Below are 18,071 nucleotides of genomic sequence, written 5' to 3'. Positions count from 1 at the left end.
CTATTCGTAAACAAATCATCGTGTTATTTATTTTCCGTTGCATAATTAGTTTATTGGTGAATTGTTTGTGCTACCACGCGTTTGCATGATAAATTGATTAATTAACAACTTGGCTAATTAATTAATTTCTATCACAAGGTGTCGTTTAGTTTGTGGCCTATTAAATGCAAATTGAGGACTACCTTTATGGGAAGAAGTTGCACCTACTACTTTTTGGGGAGAAACCTACAACTATGAAAGACAAGTACTGGGAGTTATCAAACTAACTCTGTCAAGGTCTGTTGCACACAATGTCGTAAAGGAGAATACCACAGCGGATTTGATGAAGGCTTTGTTTGGTATGTATGAAAAGTCGTCAACAAACAACAAGGTGTATCTGATGAAGAAACTATTCAATTTGAAGATGGTAGAGAATGCATCAGTAGTACAACATCTGAATGAATTTAACACCATCACAAATCAATTTTCTTCTATAGAAATTGATTTTGATGACGAGATCTGTGCATTGATTATTTTGGCTTCGTTACCAAAAAATTGGGAGGCTATGAGAATGGCAGTGAGCAATTCTACTGTAAAAGAAAAGCTAAAGTACAGTGACATACAAGATTTAGTTCTGGCTAAGGAGATATACAGGTGAAACCTCAGGGTCTAGTTCTGCCGTAAACCTTAAGACAAGAAGTAGAGGTAATGACAGAAATTCAAACAGGACAGATCAAAATCCATAAATTCCAATCAGAATAGAAGTAAATCTAGATTTGGCCAATAGGTACAATGTTGGAACTGTGGCAAAGCTGGCCACTTTAAGAGGTATTGCAAAAGCCCTAAGAAGAAGAATGACGATGATTCTGCTAATACTGTAATAGATGAGGTATAGGATGCACTGCTTCTTGCTGTAGATAGTTCATTTGATGATTGAGTTTTGGACTCAAGAGCTTCGTTTCATACCACTCCACACCAAGAAATCATACAAAACTATGTTGAAGGCGATTTTGGTAAGGTGTATTTGGCTGATGGAGAAGTTTTGGATGTTGGGGGTATGGGAGACGTTCAGATTAAATTGCCCAGTGGGTTTGTCTGGCTACTGCAGAAGGTTCGACTTATTCCTAACCTAAGGAGGAATCGGATTTTTGTAGGACAACTTGACGATGAAAGGCATGCAATACCATTTGTTGGTAGTACTTGAAAGGTTACAAAAGGAGCAATGGTATTGGCTTGTGGAAAGAAAAATGGTGTGTTGTATATAACCTCAAGTCTAAGAGGCACAATTGTAGTTGCTGAAGAAAGTACTGATGCAAGTCTATGGCACCGCAGACTTGGTCACATGAGTAAAAAATGGATGAAGATGTTACTGTCAAAAGGGAAACTACCAAAACTTAAGTCTTTTAATCTTGACATGTGTGAAAGCTACATCTTAGGAAAATAGAAAAGGGTGAGCTTCTTGAAAACTAGCAGGACACCGAAGGCTGGAAAATTGGAATTAGTACACACTGATTTGTGGGGGGCATCTCTAGTTGCATCCTTTGGAGGTTCAAGATACTACATCACTTTCATTGATGACTCAAGCAGAAAAGTATTGGTTTATTTTCTAAAAAATAAATTTGATGTATTTGAGACTTTTAAGAAGGGGAAGGCGATGGTTGAGACAGAAACAGATTTGAAAGTAAAATGTCTGAGGCCAGGCAATGGAGGAGAGTACATAAATGGAGGGTTCAATGAGTATTGTGCTGCACATGGAATTAGGATGGAGAAGACCATTCCTAGGACACTACAGTAGAATGGTGTGATTAAACGCATGAACAAAACTCTCAATGAGCATGCTAGGAGTATGAGGTTACATGCTGGATTACCAAAAACTTTTTGGGCTGATGCTGTTAGTACTGCAGCTTACCTGATAAACTAAGGACCATCAATTCCTATGGAGTTCAGAATTCCTGAAGAGGATTAGAGCAGTAAAGAGGTAAAGTTTTCCCATTTAAAAGATTTTGGTTATGTTTCTTATGTTCATATTGATTCTAATGCTCGTAGTAAACTTGATGAAAAGTCTAAAATATGTTTCTTTATTGGCTATGGTGATGAGAAATTTGGCTATCGGTTTTGGGATGAACAAAATCGAAAAATTATCAGAAGCAAAAATGTGATATTTAATAAATAGGTTATGTACAAGGACAGATCAATTGTAATACCAGATGTTACAGAATTAAATCAAAAGAAATCTGAGTTTGTCAACTAGATAAATTGATTGAAAATATTGTCCAAAAAAGAGGTGAAGAAGAAAAGGAGAATGTAAATTCACAGGTAGATCAGAGTACACCTATAGCTTAAGTCCATAGATCTTCCAGGATCATTAGACCTCCATAGCTTTATTCACCTGCTCTAAATTATCTCATGTTGACTGATGGTAGTGAGCCAAAATGTTATGATGAAGTCTTGTAAGATGAAAATTCAAGCAAGTGGAAGTTAGCCATGAAGGATGAGATGGACTCTTTATTAGGGAATCAAACATGGGAAGTGACTGAATTTCCAGAAGGAAAGAAGGCTTTGCACAACAAGTGGGTATATAGAATAAAGAATGAGCATTATGGTAGCAAATGCTACAAGGCCAGATTAGTTGTCAAAGGGTTCTAATAGAAGAAGGGCATCGACTATTGAGAAATATTTCCTCCAGTTGTGAAGATGTCAACAATTAGACTAGTTTTGGGAATGGTGGCTACAGAGAATCTACATCTTGAGCTATTAGATGTGAAGACAACACTCCTTCATGATGACTTGGAGGAAGAAATTTACATTGATCAGTCTTGTTCAGGGACAAGAGAGTCTAGTCTACAAATTGAGAAAGAGCTTGTATGGCCTAAAGCAAGCTCCAAGACAGTGGCACAAGAAATTTGATAGTTTTACGAATAGAACTGGGTTTAAGAGATGTGAACCTGATTACAATTGCTGTGTTAAGTTCTTTCACAATTCTTATATCATTTTACTGTTGTATGTGGATGATATGCTTATTGCAGAGTCTAGCACTGAGGAGATTAATAATCTAAAGAAGCGATTGTCAAAACAAAATGCAATGAAGGATTTAGGAGCTGCAAAAAAAATCCTTGGTATGAGAATCATTAGAAACAAGGCTAATGGTATATTGAAGCTTTCATACGCAGAATATGTGAAGAAGATTCTTAGTAGGTTCAACATGAATGAAGCTAAACTAGTGAGCACACTCTTGGGTAGTCATTTCAGACTAAGTAATGAACAGTCACCAAAGACAAAAGAAGAAAGGGACCATATGAGCAAGGTGTCCTAAGCCTCAGCTATTGGCAGTTTGATGTATGCTATGGTGTGTACAAGGCCAGACATTACACATACAGTAGGAGTTGTGAGTAGATATATAAGTAGGCTAGGGAAGCAACATTGGGAGGCAGTCAAGTGGATTCTTAGGTATTTGAGAGGCTCAACAGATACATGTCTTTGCTTCACAGGCAGCGGCAGTTGGATACATTTGAGGGCCTAAGGCGAAAATTGATTATCTTATTTTAGATGCAAAATTTCTACTAATTAATATGAATCACGTAAAAGTTTTTTTTTTTTTAAGAAATTTTATAGATAGAAAAAGTTTGACAAAATTTTTCATACTTGTTGTGGTAGATTGATAGTGGTAAGTAAAAAAGTGGTGTTAGTAGTAGACTTAGATAAAACTAATAAAAGTTTACAAACTCAACTCTTATTATTATTCTATTTTTTTAGAAGTGCAACATTCACAATATTTTTACAAAAAATCCTAGGTTTTAAGTTGCCTTTTGTTTTCTATTTGAAAATATCACTACAATTATTTTTTTTGTTATCAATAACAACCTACTACTTAACATTAGTTGTAAAAGTGTTGTGAAAAATATTATGGACATTGCATTTTTCTCTCACTTTTATTTGTTTTTTATCTGGTAAAAAAAATATTATTTTATTTATTGATTATAAATAACCCTATTGGTTAAAAATTAGGGGCCTTTTTTTTACTTGGGGCCTTAGGCGACCGCATTTTTTGCTCTATCATTTAGCCGGCACTGTTCACAGGTGCAAGTTTGAAACTGCAAGGTTATGTAGATGCTGATTTAGCAGATGATACTGATAGTAGAAAGAGTACTATTGAGTTTGTATTTACTCTGGATGGTACAACTATATCTTGGGCTTTAAATCTACAAAATATTGTTGCTCTATCTATTACAAAAGCTGAGTATGTTGCAATAACTGATGCTGGAAATGAGATGATTTGGCTGCAAGGCTTCTTGGGTGAATTGGGTAAGAAGCAGGAGTTGGGCATTCTACACAGTGATAGAGTGCAATTTTTATTGCTAAAAATTTGGCTTTTCATTCAAAATCGAAGCATATACAGATGAATTGGTAATACTTGAGATGATTTATGGATCTAAGAACCCAGCAGACATGTTGACTAAGGGTGTCACTACTGAAAAGCAAAAGCTATGTGCAGCTTCTGTTGGTCTTCTAACTTGAGGATAGGAGGATGAGTTGCAGTGATGTGGGATTGTCTTTGGATGATTGTGGTTGATGTTGGTGATTGAACTAGTCTCCAAGTGGGAGATTTGTTGGGTTTTGTGGAGCCTAGTTGTGTTTGATCCGGATTATGACCCGACCCAAAATAATATTGTTATAGTTTTTAATGGGAGATTTTCTAAGGCTTAGTCCATGGAACGCAAGAAATAAAAACTTTTGTTTTGGAGATTAGGGTTAGATGATTTTTTTGAGAGAGAAAAAACTGTACTGCTGCACTCTGTAATTTTCCTTGAGAATAGTGAGATCCCTGCAACTCCTTGGACATAGGCAAATTGCTGAACCATATAAATACTGTCTTGTGTGAGATTATTTTTCTTTGGTATATATATTTTTTTTTCTTCTATTTTTGCATCTCCTAGATCTGGGAATTTCGTACATATTCCTATCATGATAAAATGCCCCTAAGGCATTTTTTTCACTCGTTTGGACTCTGATGAGTACCAAACTTTGGGGTTTGCCATGTTTATTCATATGTAACATGTTTCGTTCATTGTTTGTGTGTTTTACACACTTTGCTCCTTTGTGCTAGGTCATGCCATTTTCATGCATTGCACACACACCCTATCACATTTGACATGCCATGCATTGTTTCATGCTTTAGTCTATTTAGACCATCTAGCATATATAACATGTCTCTTTATTGTATTTATGCTCTTTTAACTTAGGTTTTAGTGTCTATGTTTCATTTTTTTTTTTTTTTTGTGTGTACTAAATTGCATTTAATCAAGTTTGTCGCCATTTTATGTATGGTTTGTGTTTTGTTCATCATTGTAGATGTCTCCAAGGAAGAAATATGCTGTAAAAATGTCCTCTAAGCACTTTTGTTATGATGACAACCTATTTAGAAATAGAGATGCCTATGATGCTTACATAGAATTCTACAGTGAGGCTATGATCATTGTGGAAAGGGAAGTGAGTCTTGAATCCCTATATGCTACCTTCATCTTAGAAGTATTTAGAGATCGGACTTGGACTCCACTTCTCACTGGGTCTACGAAAGTATGTGATCCTCTTGTTCAGAAATTCTTCTTGAATGCTTTTGAAGAAGAAGATCATCTACATTGCTGGGTTTTAGGAAACAATTCCTAGTTTCTCTTTTTTCAATCCAGAATCTTCTTCAAATCTGCCAAACAAGTTTAGAATATTCTCTTCCATATGATGAAAGAAGGACTCCAATCACAAATGCAATGGAAGAGCTTGGAGGTCAGAAAAAGAAACAGTCCATGCACACAATGGATTTTTCTCCAGCTTTGAGAGCCTTGGCATAAATTTTGATCTTCAACCTTTATCCAGTGAAGAATCTGGCAACTTTATCTCAGCCAAGGACTCTATTCCTCCATGACTTGTACAAGCCAAAGGAGATTGACATTTTTGCTCAAGTTTATCATTTGCTTGCAAAGTGTGTCCAGAAAAAGAAGTCACGAATGAATCTACCATTCTCGGGCTTGCTCATGTCCATTCTGCTCCACGAGAAGGTTAAATTTTTGACTGGTTGGGTAGCTATGAGGAGGGAAGATCCTATCTCTTCAAACCATGACTAGGAGCAAAGCACACATTCCGAGTAATGAAGGGGAAGCAGAAGGAGAAGGAGCACAAGGAGAGGCTACTGCAGCTGAATTTGGTGATACCGAAGATGAGATTGATTGATTCACACTTGGTCCGGAGGATATTCCACCTTCACCTTCACAGGCTCAGACTTAGGGACAACCACAGGATCAGCCTCAGGCATCAGTTCAGGCTTTCAACCGCCTCGATCTGATTCTTGACAAATTGGATTTCTAGCAAAGAATCATGGATGACTTGCAAAGAACCGTGGATGAGCATTGTGTCTACTCAAAAAGTCAGTTTGCCTACCTCTAGAGCAGATCACCGCTCTCTACCCCCATATCCAAGACATGGGAGACTCAGACGACTAGCATCTTTGATCATTTTGGTAAAAAAGGGGGAGTAGTGTTAGCTTGAGGGGGAGTACTATAAGTTTTTATGCTTTTGTAGAGCTTTCAATACTTTAGTTTAAAAACTCAGTTTACTTAGTAATTTTGTACTTGGTTTTTATAACCTTTATGATGCATTTAGTTTATCTATTACCTTCTTACTTTAGTTTCTCTTTATTGCATCATATGCTTGTTGGACATGCAATTAGTTTTTGCATTGCACTTAATTGCTTGCGTGTCATGATGTTCATTCACTTGATAAATGTTCATTGTAGTCATTTTTTAATGACTGTTCATGTTTGATCAAGCTATGCTTCATGTTTATATCTTAATTGGTTTTACTTGATCGCATTTTATTTGTTCTATATACATGTCTTGATTTCTACTTGTCTCAAACTTAATGAAGTTATTTGTTATGTGCAAGTGTTTTAGGTTATAGGGATATATGGTACAAGTTCTTCACAAGTTTTAGATTTAGGTGAGAGTGAGTTTTGCCTCTATTTCCAAAATCACGTTTTAAATCTAGATTTTGTTTAGGATTTTCGTCACAGAATAACCAAAGGTGGAGATTGTAAAATTGTGATTTACAACTATGTTTTTGTTGGCTTTAATTCCATGTCAAATTTGATTGTATTTTGTTCAATCATTTCCCTCTATGTTTGTGGGATTTAATGTAAGTGTTGAGTGTGAGAGTTTGGTGAAGAATTGTGAAGACAATGAAATTCGCGATTTTCTATCGACTAGCTTGTGAGTGGATAACCCGCGAAAGGTCAAGTGAGAAGCACATGCTAGAATTTGAATAGTCTTTTGTAAGACTGTATTTCATGAGTCACTTTGCTACTTGGGCAACCTACGAGTGACCTGCAAAATTCTCTACCTATATGTTTTTAATTGTGCTTTCCTCATTTATTTAGCCACACTATATAAGCCTACATTACCCACAAAATTGTAAGGAGACTTTTAGAGAGAAAACTCTAGCAATACACTTAAGAGTTAGATATTGTAAACCCACAATTTCTCTTAATTTTCCTCTACTCCTACCTCTCCAATTACAAATCCTTGAGAGGTTCTTAGTTGAAACACTTACCTCACCTAATCTAAGTGTTGAGAGAAGTTTTGGTGCATGTGGGAAGCATTAGAAGAAGCCATTGATTGTTGGATGCAATTTGGAGCTAATTACAGGATCCGAACAACTAGTGAAGAAATGGCTCGGTAAAGTTCATTGGGAGCTTGAACTTGGAGGGTTCAAGTACATTAAGTAGATTAGGCTTGGAGGGTCATTTTGATATCCTTGTACTCCAACTTTATCCACTAGTGGATTATTTCAATTAGGACGGCCATGGAGAGGTTTTTTGCCGAGTACTTCAGTTTTCTCTTTGATAGCACATCTCGGTGTTATTTTTTTGTTTGCATCTCTTTTTCCTTACTCTTTATGCTTTGAACTTATTGTCTATTGTATATGCATATGATTTAGAGTAGCTCTGGCCTCATTGCATTACACTTACTTTTATTTTGCACTAAGTTAAATAAGATAAAAGCAATCTAGTCGTAAGTTTAAAATTGGGAGTCTAAACAAGTAATAGTATTTTACACTATTTGAGCTTTCAGATATTATGTTAAATTATCGTTATCCCAAAAGTTTAAGCTATTAAAAAATAATAAATTTAATCATTTAACTACATTCTTATAACAGAAGTAGTTTAAAAAACACTTGAGAAACCACATGTTCAAGTATTCCCCTCGATTTTTTAATCAAGGGTGCTATAAAAGACAAAGATTAATTCATATATTCGTGCATGTGCGTGTGAATCTTCATCACGTATGTTCTGAGTATGTTTTCTTTTAGTTCTTTTTAAGAAATGTATTTCTGTAGTCTATAAGAAAGTAACATTTTCCCTGTGTTCATTCCGAAAAGAAAAATGATTTTAAGAAATAGAATCACATGAAAGCAAGGAAACATACCTCTTCGTCTTCGGTGAATAACCTTTCCACGCATGTATCAAAATTATCTTCCCAGAATTGTTGGATGGTGGTGTTGAAATCGTTGTTGCATAACTTCTGTGTTTGGGTGACAAGTTCATCGGACTGATTCCTCCCATATTTTTCTGCGAGTTTAACCCCATGTAGCATTGGCGTGCTTGAGACTCCATTAGAGAAACTCTCCAATTCAGGGCATTCTGTCACAATTACTTCTTTCAATAATGGGAATTTGATAGTGCATTTCCCCAAATAGAAACTTGTGAGACTGGGTAACTGATGAAGTTCCAAAGATTTCAATTGACTGAAAGAAATATCATCTCTAGCTTCAGCTTCTGTGCTTGCAACTATTTCTGTCATTCTTTTGCATTCAGAGACAACCAATTCCTTGAGTTGCACCAGACATCGTGCTATTGAAGGAACTAGTAAACATATTAATCCATGACATTTCGATACTTTAATTGTTTTTAAATTTCTGAAAGTTATTGAGGATGGCACTAAACTCTTTAATTTGCCACATTCTGACACTTCTAAAATCTGCAGATTTTGAAAAGCCCTGCTTGGCTGAGAAGTGTCCTTCGACAGATGCATCAACTTGGGCATATTTGAAAGCCTTAACTCACTCAAATGTTCGAGTATTCCAGTAACTCCACATATTTCTTTGAAAAAAGCACCTTCTATGTAAAGTTTCTTCAGATTGTGTAAGCCTTGAACAAATACCGACGGGAACACAGTCGATTTATCATGTTTGCAGCACAACTCAAGAACTTTTAGTTTGCAAAAGAGCTTTGCTGAAAGTTGACCATATAACTCATTCATGCTATCATAAAAATCCAATTTCAATTCTTCCAAGTTGGGGAATTTATCCTGGTAAAGATAAAAAAGTATTAAACAAAAGAAAGAAAAAAGGATAAAGTTCTATTAGCAAGTCCAAGATAATATTCCAAATTAATTTCAAGCATGGATTGAATGCGTCTAAATCACTGGTCCGTTGAGCTGGGGAGTCGTATGAGTCAAATCTCTTGCAATCCCTGTACAAACAACAATGGATATGCAAGGTAATTGGTTGTTGGAAATAGTCTCACATTACTATTTTGACCCGGTTATTATCTATTTAAGATTTCTTTGTGAAAAAGGAAAGTCTTTCAAGGAATAAACAGGTCCAAGCTTCTAGCAAACAAAAGCTTCTGTATCACAAATAAACAAGGAAACTCAAAATCAGTGCAAGTTTCTAAAGTCAAGGAGTCGCCCAATTTATGAATTTCTTGCTTCGAACATTCACATAATATAACTCTCAGTTCTCCATCTCAGTTATTGGTTTTATTTTTGTTTAATTTATAATTTTTATTAATTCACCCATAGATTATAAGTCTATACTATTGGTTGAAAGAAGAATAACTAACAGGAGATTATCAAAAAAAAAGAATAACTAATAGGAGCTCTTACCTTTTCAATCAAAAAGAGGGGCTCTTGACTTGGTATACACTGCTGCTGCACCAGCCCATATGTTTTTGGGAAGCTTAAAACATTTGAACCAAAAATCTGGAGTTTGTTGCAATTGTATATTATCAACTTTGTCAGTGATGGCCACTCCGATGTGTATTTCCCTGGGTAGAAACACTTGAGATTCGATAGCTTTTCAAGTCTTAAGGAGGTTAGTCGTGGGAACATGAACGTAGTCATTGACTCTGGTCCATTTAAGTTGGCAACAATTTCCTCCACTCCACAATCGTGTATGTCTAGCTTCTCAAGTTGCTTAAGCCACACAGCTACTAAGGTTGGGAAAATATGATTTAGACTGCCACATCCATAAACCTCCAAATTACGTAGATTCTGAAAGGAATCCAAAACGAGTGGGTTGTGCCAGATCATCTTCAAGTTCTTTATCTTGCCGATTATCAGTCTCTCCAACTTTAGAAATGCAATCTACATGAGTGAGTAGTATCCTTTTGTATCATGCTTGACATAATGGGAAATAAGAACACAGTAATAAACGTGGAATTAAGACACAAAAAAAATGTAAAACATGGAGGAAATAGAATTCCCTTGTCTTCGAAGATTGATTGTATGGCATTATATTGGTTTATAGTAACACCACATAATCCAAAAGCTTATACCTACAAGTTTGGCCCAACTATATTACATTAATAATTCACTCTTATTATTGTTATTCCATTTGGAATTTCAGTCACATATGTATACTTCACAAATATATTATCAAACTGTCATTTCATTGGATATCAAATTTAGATAACAGCAATCCTTTATGGATGGAAATTAAATTGTATTTTCTAAGTAGAACTTTATGAGTTTTGGAAAATTATTTGGCGGCACATGCAGCTTTCGATGGAGAACGGTTTCCTAGGTTTTGATTGCAGGAGGCCATGTAGCATGTCTATGTGGTTGGTTTCATCAGGCAAAGGCTAGATTTGCACAATTCTGAAAGGTGAGTCATAGGTTGCTTGAGATGTTGTGGATCTTAACACAGCAGCGAGCCATGGTAGCTGTGAGATGCCGTGGAGTCTAGTTCCAGCAGATGAGCATTTGTCATTCTAGATGGTGGTAGCACATGGGAATCTACTTTGCTTGATAGAGAAATTTTGTTTAATGCCAAGAACGAATGTTAAATATTAGCAATAATGTGTATAGTATGTTGTATGTGTTAGAGTGGATGTGGAAGAGGAAGCATAGAATAGGAACAAAAGGGCACAAGGGTTACAGTTTCCTAGATTTTGATTGCAGGAGGCCGTGTAGCACGTTTGTGTGGTTGGTTTCATCAAGCAAAGGCTAGATTTGCACAAATCTAAAAGGTGTGTCATAGGTTGCTTGAGATGTTGTGGATCTTGACACAATAGTGAGCCATGGTAGTTGTGAGATGCTGTGGAGTCTAGATTCTGTAGATGAGCATCTGTGATTCTAGATGGTGGTATGCACGTGGGAATCTACTTTGCTTGATAGACATAATTTGTTTAATGCCAAGAACAAATGTTAAATATTAGCATTAATGTGTATCTCATGTTATATGTGCTAGAGTAGATGTGGATATGGAAGGGGAAGCATAGAATAGGAACAAAAGAACACAAGGGTTACGTGGTTCAGTCTTGATGGCCTATGTCCATGGAGAAAACCATTAGCGGTTACATTTTTATTATGTAAGAGTATAGTACAAAACATGTGTTATAATGAACCATAATATGGGTATACATAGGAGGCTAAACCCTAAAGTACTAGTATAAGTAGGAGGCTTATCTTACATACATAGTAGATGTGCTTAAATTTATTACATTGAGTTAATATGTCTAATATATCTCTAACAAGGACAATTCTTGTAGGTCAACAGTTTACTACATATTGTCCTTTTTTTTTTTTTTTTTTTTTTTACATGGTTAAAAAAATATACATCAATATGTTGTTGATCCCTCCAATTCCTGCCCCCTCAATCCTTAAACACTTCAGCAGGGGAAGTTACCATCTTGCCCACAAGAAGGGTGGTAGTTTACAGCACATGAACCATGTGTTTTCGAGAAATTCTAATCGTATCATCTAAATGGGCACCTAAGCATACATAATTTTGTCATCTTGTGGGTAGGAGTTGTGGGTCAATGAATAACTTAGAAGGTTTGGACAAATGAACAATTAAGAATGTGATCTTTATTAAAAACATGAAAAATGGTAAAGTTAAAAACTATTTATAATTTTTTTATGAACTATTGATATAATGAGTGGTTATTGATAAGTGAAAAAATTGATATTAGTAATAGGCTCAAATAAAAATTAGTAAAAATTGTCCATAGGCTTATAACAATAGATAATAATAATGTTGTAAAATAATTTGTAATTGTAACATTACGCTAAAAACAAATTACAGTATAAATGAGATTTTTCATTAAATGAGATTGGTTTACAGCACATGAACCATGTGTTTTCAACAAAATTCTAATCGTATCATCTAAATGAGCACCTAAGCATACATAATTTTATCATCTTGTGGGTAGGAGTTGTGGGTCAATGAATAACGTAGAAGGTTTGGACAAATGAATAATTAAGAATGTGATCTTTATTAAAAACATGAAAAATGGTAAAGTTACAAACTATTTATAATTTTTTTATGAACTATTGATATAATGAGTGGTTATTGATAAGTGAAAAAACTGATATTAGTAGTAGACTCAAATAAGAATCAGTAAAAATTATCCATGGGCACATAACAATAGATAATAATAATGTTGTAAAATAATTTGTAATTGTAACGTTACTCTAAAAACAAATTACAGTATAACTGAGATTTTTCATTAATCAATACCCTTCCAAATAATATGCATGTGTACAAGTTATCAAAATCAGTAAACGCTATGCAATTTTAATGATACCTTTTCGTTGAAAAGTAGATGAGAATCAACATTGGAGTAGAAACCCAGCAGCCCTGGTAGATTTTGTAGATTTAGGGAACGCAGTCGAGAGAACTCCATCATATCCATCGTACTGTCAGTGGTGATTTCTATTCCATCTCTTTCCTTCGCAACTATTGCACTCATTACCTTGCATTCATGTATCTCCATTTGTTCGAGTTGGGAAAAACATTTTGCCAAGGATGGGGAGAAGAGAAATCTCAAATTATCACAGCCTTCCACTTTTACAGTTCTTAAGTTACAGAAAGACTCAACTGCAAGTTGGCCGTGCCACATATTTACCAAATTGGTCATATAAAGAAAAATTGACTCCAAATGGGGAAAGGCAATACAGGAAAGCCCCATCGAGCTAATGATGTGTCGAAGCTCAGAATTATGTAGCATATATAGATGCTTTAACTGTGGAAAACCTTCACAATCTTCAAACCGAAAATGGTCTACACCTTTCAATTCAGCCAACTCGAGAAAAGTACAGCTCTTTAATAGTGTTTTAATCCCATCATGTAATCGAAAGCTTTGATGGAGCTTGAGTTTTAACTTTTTATTGACGTTGACTGACAAAAGCCTGCTCCAATCATCACCTATGCATGTTACATATCTTAGCAGCTTTGTAAAACTCCAAGTTTCTGGCAGCATATTGAGATTTGGAATATGTATATGTAAAGCTATCAGGTGAGACAAATGGTCCAACTCTGAAATGCTAGCATTACTTCTTTCAATGCCTTCTGCTTCAACTTCCCATTGATTAAAGCTATCCCCAATGTATAATTCTTGTAAACTTTTAAGATTTGACAATAGATTGGATGGTATACCTTCAAGTTTTGTACATTGTCGCAAATCCAACGATTGGAGGAGAGTCAATTGCCCTATTTCTTTTGGTAATTGTTCAATACTGGATCCTATAAGGCTAAGGATTTTTAAATTTTTCAATTCTCCGATTATGGCTATGTCTTTCAAAACACAATCATCCAAACACAATGTTTGGAGGTCTTGAAGTAAAGAAAGTGATGAGGGAAGTTTTGGAAGATTTTTTCCCGTCAAATCTATAACTCTAAGCTGTTTTGCCATTTCAAAAAGGGTATCTGAAATGTGCAAAGGAATATTGCTATTTTCTAACAAACAAAATAATTGAAGTTTAGGACATTCCAATCTTTCAGGAAGCTCACTGAAATTTTGGACAGGAAATGAAATTGCAGTTGACTCTTGCCGCTTTGACCATTCTTCCAATTCAACAGCCGTCATCCCAGTAAACATATGCTTATCTTTAGCTATATGGACGGCTACATCACGAGTAATGTCATGCATTCTAACTGCCCAATAATAAGGACCTTCCAACAACAAAGAAGAAGCTATTAGATTTTCTACCAATGCCTCGACCCTCACTACTGCATCTTCCAATGTATAAACATTGTTAAAGAGGCCTAAACCCATACCATATCGTACAAGATATAGTTTGTAAACATCCTTATCTTCTCCAAATATACTGGAAAGCAAGAATAATGATTTTGCTTCCTCACTTTCTAAAAAATCATAACTCAACTTTATAGTCGAGTACACATTTTTATGCAATCCTCTGATGTTTGTGGGGTCAGCCCTCTTTAACTGATTTATTGCATCCTTCCAGACATTCAAGCTCTTGTTTTTCAATGCATTTGCAAGTGTTTTAATAGCAATCGGTAAGCCAGCACATTCTTTGACAATTTCAACCGCTGTAGGTCTGAAATCAGCATTTTCAACTAATTCTCCCACTATCTTTTGGAACAAGTATGTTGCTTCATTCTCCCATAAAACTTCCACAGGAAAAATTTTTGGAGTATCCATTTCACAACATAATACATCTTGAAATCTGGACGTCAACAATAATTTGCATCCCTTTTGATTATTCCCAAAAGAAATTCCAAGAGCCTCCAAGTCAATCCCTTCCCAAATATCATCTATAATTATTAGGAGCTTCTGCTCTTCTCTTAATCGACCTTGCAAAAGGTCTGCTCTGCGGGATTCAGTCTCTTCATCAAATCTCAAACCTAATTTTCCTGCAATATCTAGCTGCATCCTTTTTGAGTCTGGTATTTGGGAGACAACTGTGATAGCCACATCATCAAATAACCCTTCTTCTTCTATGACTTGTCTGGCAACTTCTTTGACTAGCATGGTTTTTCCAACCCCGCCCATACCCCAAACCCCAATCTTATTTATATTAGGATCAGTCAGAGCTTCCTTAACTCCCCTTATTGTTTCCATTCTTGATTCAAAGACCTCATAACCTCTACACAATGCTGCCGATCCTATTCCTTTTGCAAACAAACGATAGGACACTCGATCAAACATGTCCTTTCCCTTGATATCCTTGACGTCCAATCCCCTCTTGTATGCTCTCTTGCCAAGCTCATAGCGAGACTTGAAATTAGGAAACCATCCATTACAGCAACTCATATTTGCTTGGCCTTCATCTTCAAAGAATTTCCGTATTTCTACATTGATCTCATCAACATTAGTCAGCCAGCTCAGGACATCAGGTTCAATTTCCTCCAAGTTTCTTCTAGCAGCGTCAACGGTATGCTGCACCCTATCTCTGGCCTCTTCCAGTTCCTTAAATTGGATTCTGAGATTTTCAACATTACTTCTACAGTGATACAGATGACCCAATTGACGTTTAACTCCTCCAACTGTGCAAGTCAATAATTTTTCTGCGATTAACTGGAAGGCCACGGTAAGAATCTCCATTCTTGCCTACGATTTTTTCCCTTCTCCTTGATCTGCCCTTTTATTTTTTCCTTTTTGGAGGGGTGTTAGGCTTCTGCCTGGGATGCAAATGCAAAGGATGATACAACAAAATATCATAACGACAACGAACGTGCAATCAAAATAAAAGACAAGGAATAAAGGGCGTACCTCTCTTTGGATATTGACAGAGTTGGTCCTCTGCCACCTTCAACTGGACCCTGGGTGGGACACAAGAAACCAGAAAGCTGTCAACTTAAATCAAGTTAATTTAAAATCAAGTTATGAATTATTTTTATGATTTATTTCTCGAAAATAGTGATGCAGCAAGTGTTGTAGTACTGGATAGGTAGCAGTGGATTATTGGACATGAGACGTAGAACATTCTATCATTTCATGTAAATTTTTCTGTCAATTTTAAGCATAAAATTTTTTTCTCTTTTTATTTTATACAATCAATTTTAAAAAAATAATAAATAAATAAACTCAATTTATATCGTCTATTCTACGTTTTTTATTTATTTAAATACTCATATTCATTTTTTTTAATACTACTTTCATTATCTCAAGTCTCTCTCTCTCTCTCTCTCTCTCTCTCTCTCTCATGTTTAGCGTCTCTCTCCTTTCAGCCCTCAAGTCTCTCTCATCTCAATAGTTAGCTTTGTCCTCTCAACCCTCAGCTCTCTTTCTCCTCTTAGATCTCTCTCATCTTAAAGGATCCCCTTTTCATAGCTTCTGGTGAACCAAATGCAATCTTGACTATAGACCTGGATGTAAAGAATATCCCTTGCTTAAGGACTACTGAAGGTGATTTTGCTCTCACTCATAATGTGGTGTTCAAATCCCATACTTCCACATCCAAAAGATGGAAGAGTTGGTGTTTAGGATGTTGAAACACCCAACTTACATGGAGAAATTGCAACTAAGTGCAACTTTTGGCAACAGTACTTACCCTTTCTTGATTGGACATAAGCAAAGACAGTGAGGGTCTTCTTTCTCTTTTGTAACGTTGGAACCCTATTACCCACACTTTCTATTCTAGTCATCAGGAAATTGCGCCTTCACTAGAGGATGTTGCAAAAATGTTTAGGCTTCCTTTATCTGGCGAAAAGGAAGTGGCTGCTATTTGCCTAACATTAAAGGAATAAAAGGCTGTGAAGTTCCTTGAAGACTCTGAAAAAACCTCTCCTCAAAGCCATCAAGAACGGAAGAGCCCCCAACGATGACATAGTTGAGGATATGAGTGTGGGTAGTGACAAGGGGCCTAGGGCCAACTTTTAGGGTTGGATAGGACACATTTGAAGGGAGTATACTGACGACGTGGATGAAGATGCAGATGACAGCACCCTAAAGGAGGGCATAGATTTCATTTATGAGGAAGGTAATTCTAGCCTCTATGAACTTGAAGCTTTCATTGTCTTTCTTCTTTCTCGCAATTTATTTGAAGGATACCCCCATAAGAAGATCTTGAGCTGACATTTCCCTTTACCTATGAAACTAGCTAAGGACCATTCTTTTCCTGTAGATCCATACTTCTTAGGCACTGTGTATGTACATTTACAATGTTTTTTTCTTGACCTTAAGCAGTCCTGGGGTAGATTCCAAATTGAAACCTTTTATCCTTGTCTTTCTTACAAGTGTGGCTTAGAAACATTTCAGGAATTATGCCTCTGCCTTTAATCCCTTGGATTCCAAAAAAATAACTTTACCTTGCTCGAAGTGAGTCCCTTGCTTATGGTATTCGAAGAGCCCAAAGGTGATGAATATATTATGGCCTAGAAAGCACGGACACAGCAGGGAGGGTGCCGCACCTGATTCCGATGCGGGATGCGGCGTCCGATGCGGTTGATTGGGCATCGGTGCCGCGTTTGAGTTTTTTTTTTTTTTCCTCAGATTCGTGCCGACTCAGCTTGATTCGCGCCGACGTGGCTCGATTCGCGCCGAATCGGCTTCGATTTGCGCTTAATCGGGCTAATTCGGCCGGAATTGGGCCGTATTGGCCATATCGGGTCATATTGGCCGGTGACCGATACGGCTGAAACAGGCCAAAATCAACCTTGAAACTCGTCAGAGCAACCGAAATTCTGACCTCAGATGTGTTTCTTGCCTTCTTCTTTTTTTGTTTTGTGAATCAAGGTATATTAATGTGTTTTTTAAGAATATTTTAATAGTAAAAATATAAATAAAAATATTTTTAATAATTTTTTAATCGCCAAGTCCCGCCGCACCCGCACCCGCACCCACACCCTACTTTTTCAAAAATTGCCGAATCCCACACCCGCACTCGAGTCCCGAAATGCACACGTGCTTCATAGATTATGGCCCATATTTGAGACACTAAGTTCATTCTAATGAAAGCCCACGAATGTAAGATGAGAACTTTATTGTAAATGAACCAAGCCCTAGGAAACAAGGGGCAAGACACATGAGAGGGAAGAGAATGACTTTGTAAATATACCTTCTTTAAAATAGACTT

General features: G+C 36.3%; 1 protein-coding gene across 3 annotated transcripts in view; it reads right to left on the bottom strand.

Moving 5' to 3' along the window:
• The window catches only part of LOC126716872 (probable disease resistance protein At4g27220), a 57,762-nt gene that overhangs the window by 18,042 nt on the left and 21,649 nt on the right, over positions 1-18,071 (bottom strand). For 2 of the 3 annotated variants that reach the window (XM_050417902.1, XM_050417904.1), the window contains exons 4-7: positions 15,767-15,816; positions 12,836-15,675; positions 9,912-10,391; positions 8,451-9,332 (exon numbers count right to left, since the gene is read on the bottom strand). In XM_050417902.1, coding sequence (XP_050273859.1) covers positions 8,451-9,332; positions 9,912-10,391; positions 12,836-15,598 — 4,125 coding nt within the window. In that variant the 5' untranslated portion in view covers positions 15,599-15,675; positions 15,767-15,816. The remainder of the gene's footprint in view (positions 1-8,450; positions 9,333-9,911; positions 10,392-12,835; positions 15,676-15,766; positions 15,817-18,071) is intronic. The other variant, XM_050417903.1, reaches the window with a different exon arrangement.

Source organism: Quercus robur, chromosome 3, assembly GCF_932294415.1.
Source record: "Quercus robur chromosome 3, dhQueRobu3.1, whole genome shotgun sequence".
NCBI lineage: Eukaryota > Viridiplantae > Streptophyta > Magnoliopsida > Fagales > Fagaceae > Quercus > Quercus robur.
This window is presented reverse-complemented; position numbering and strand designations above follow the sequence as displayed.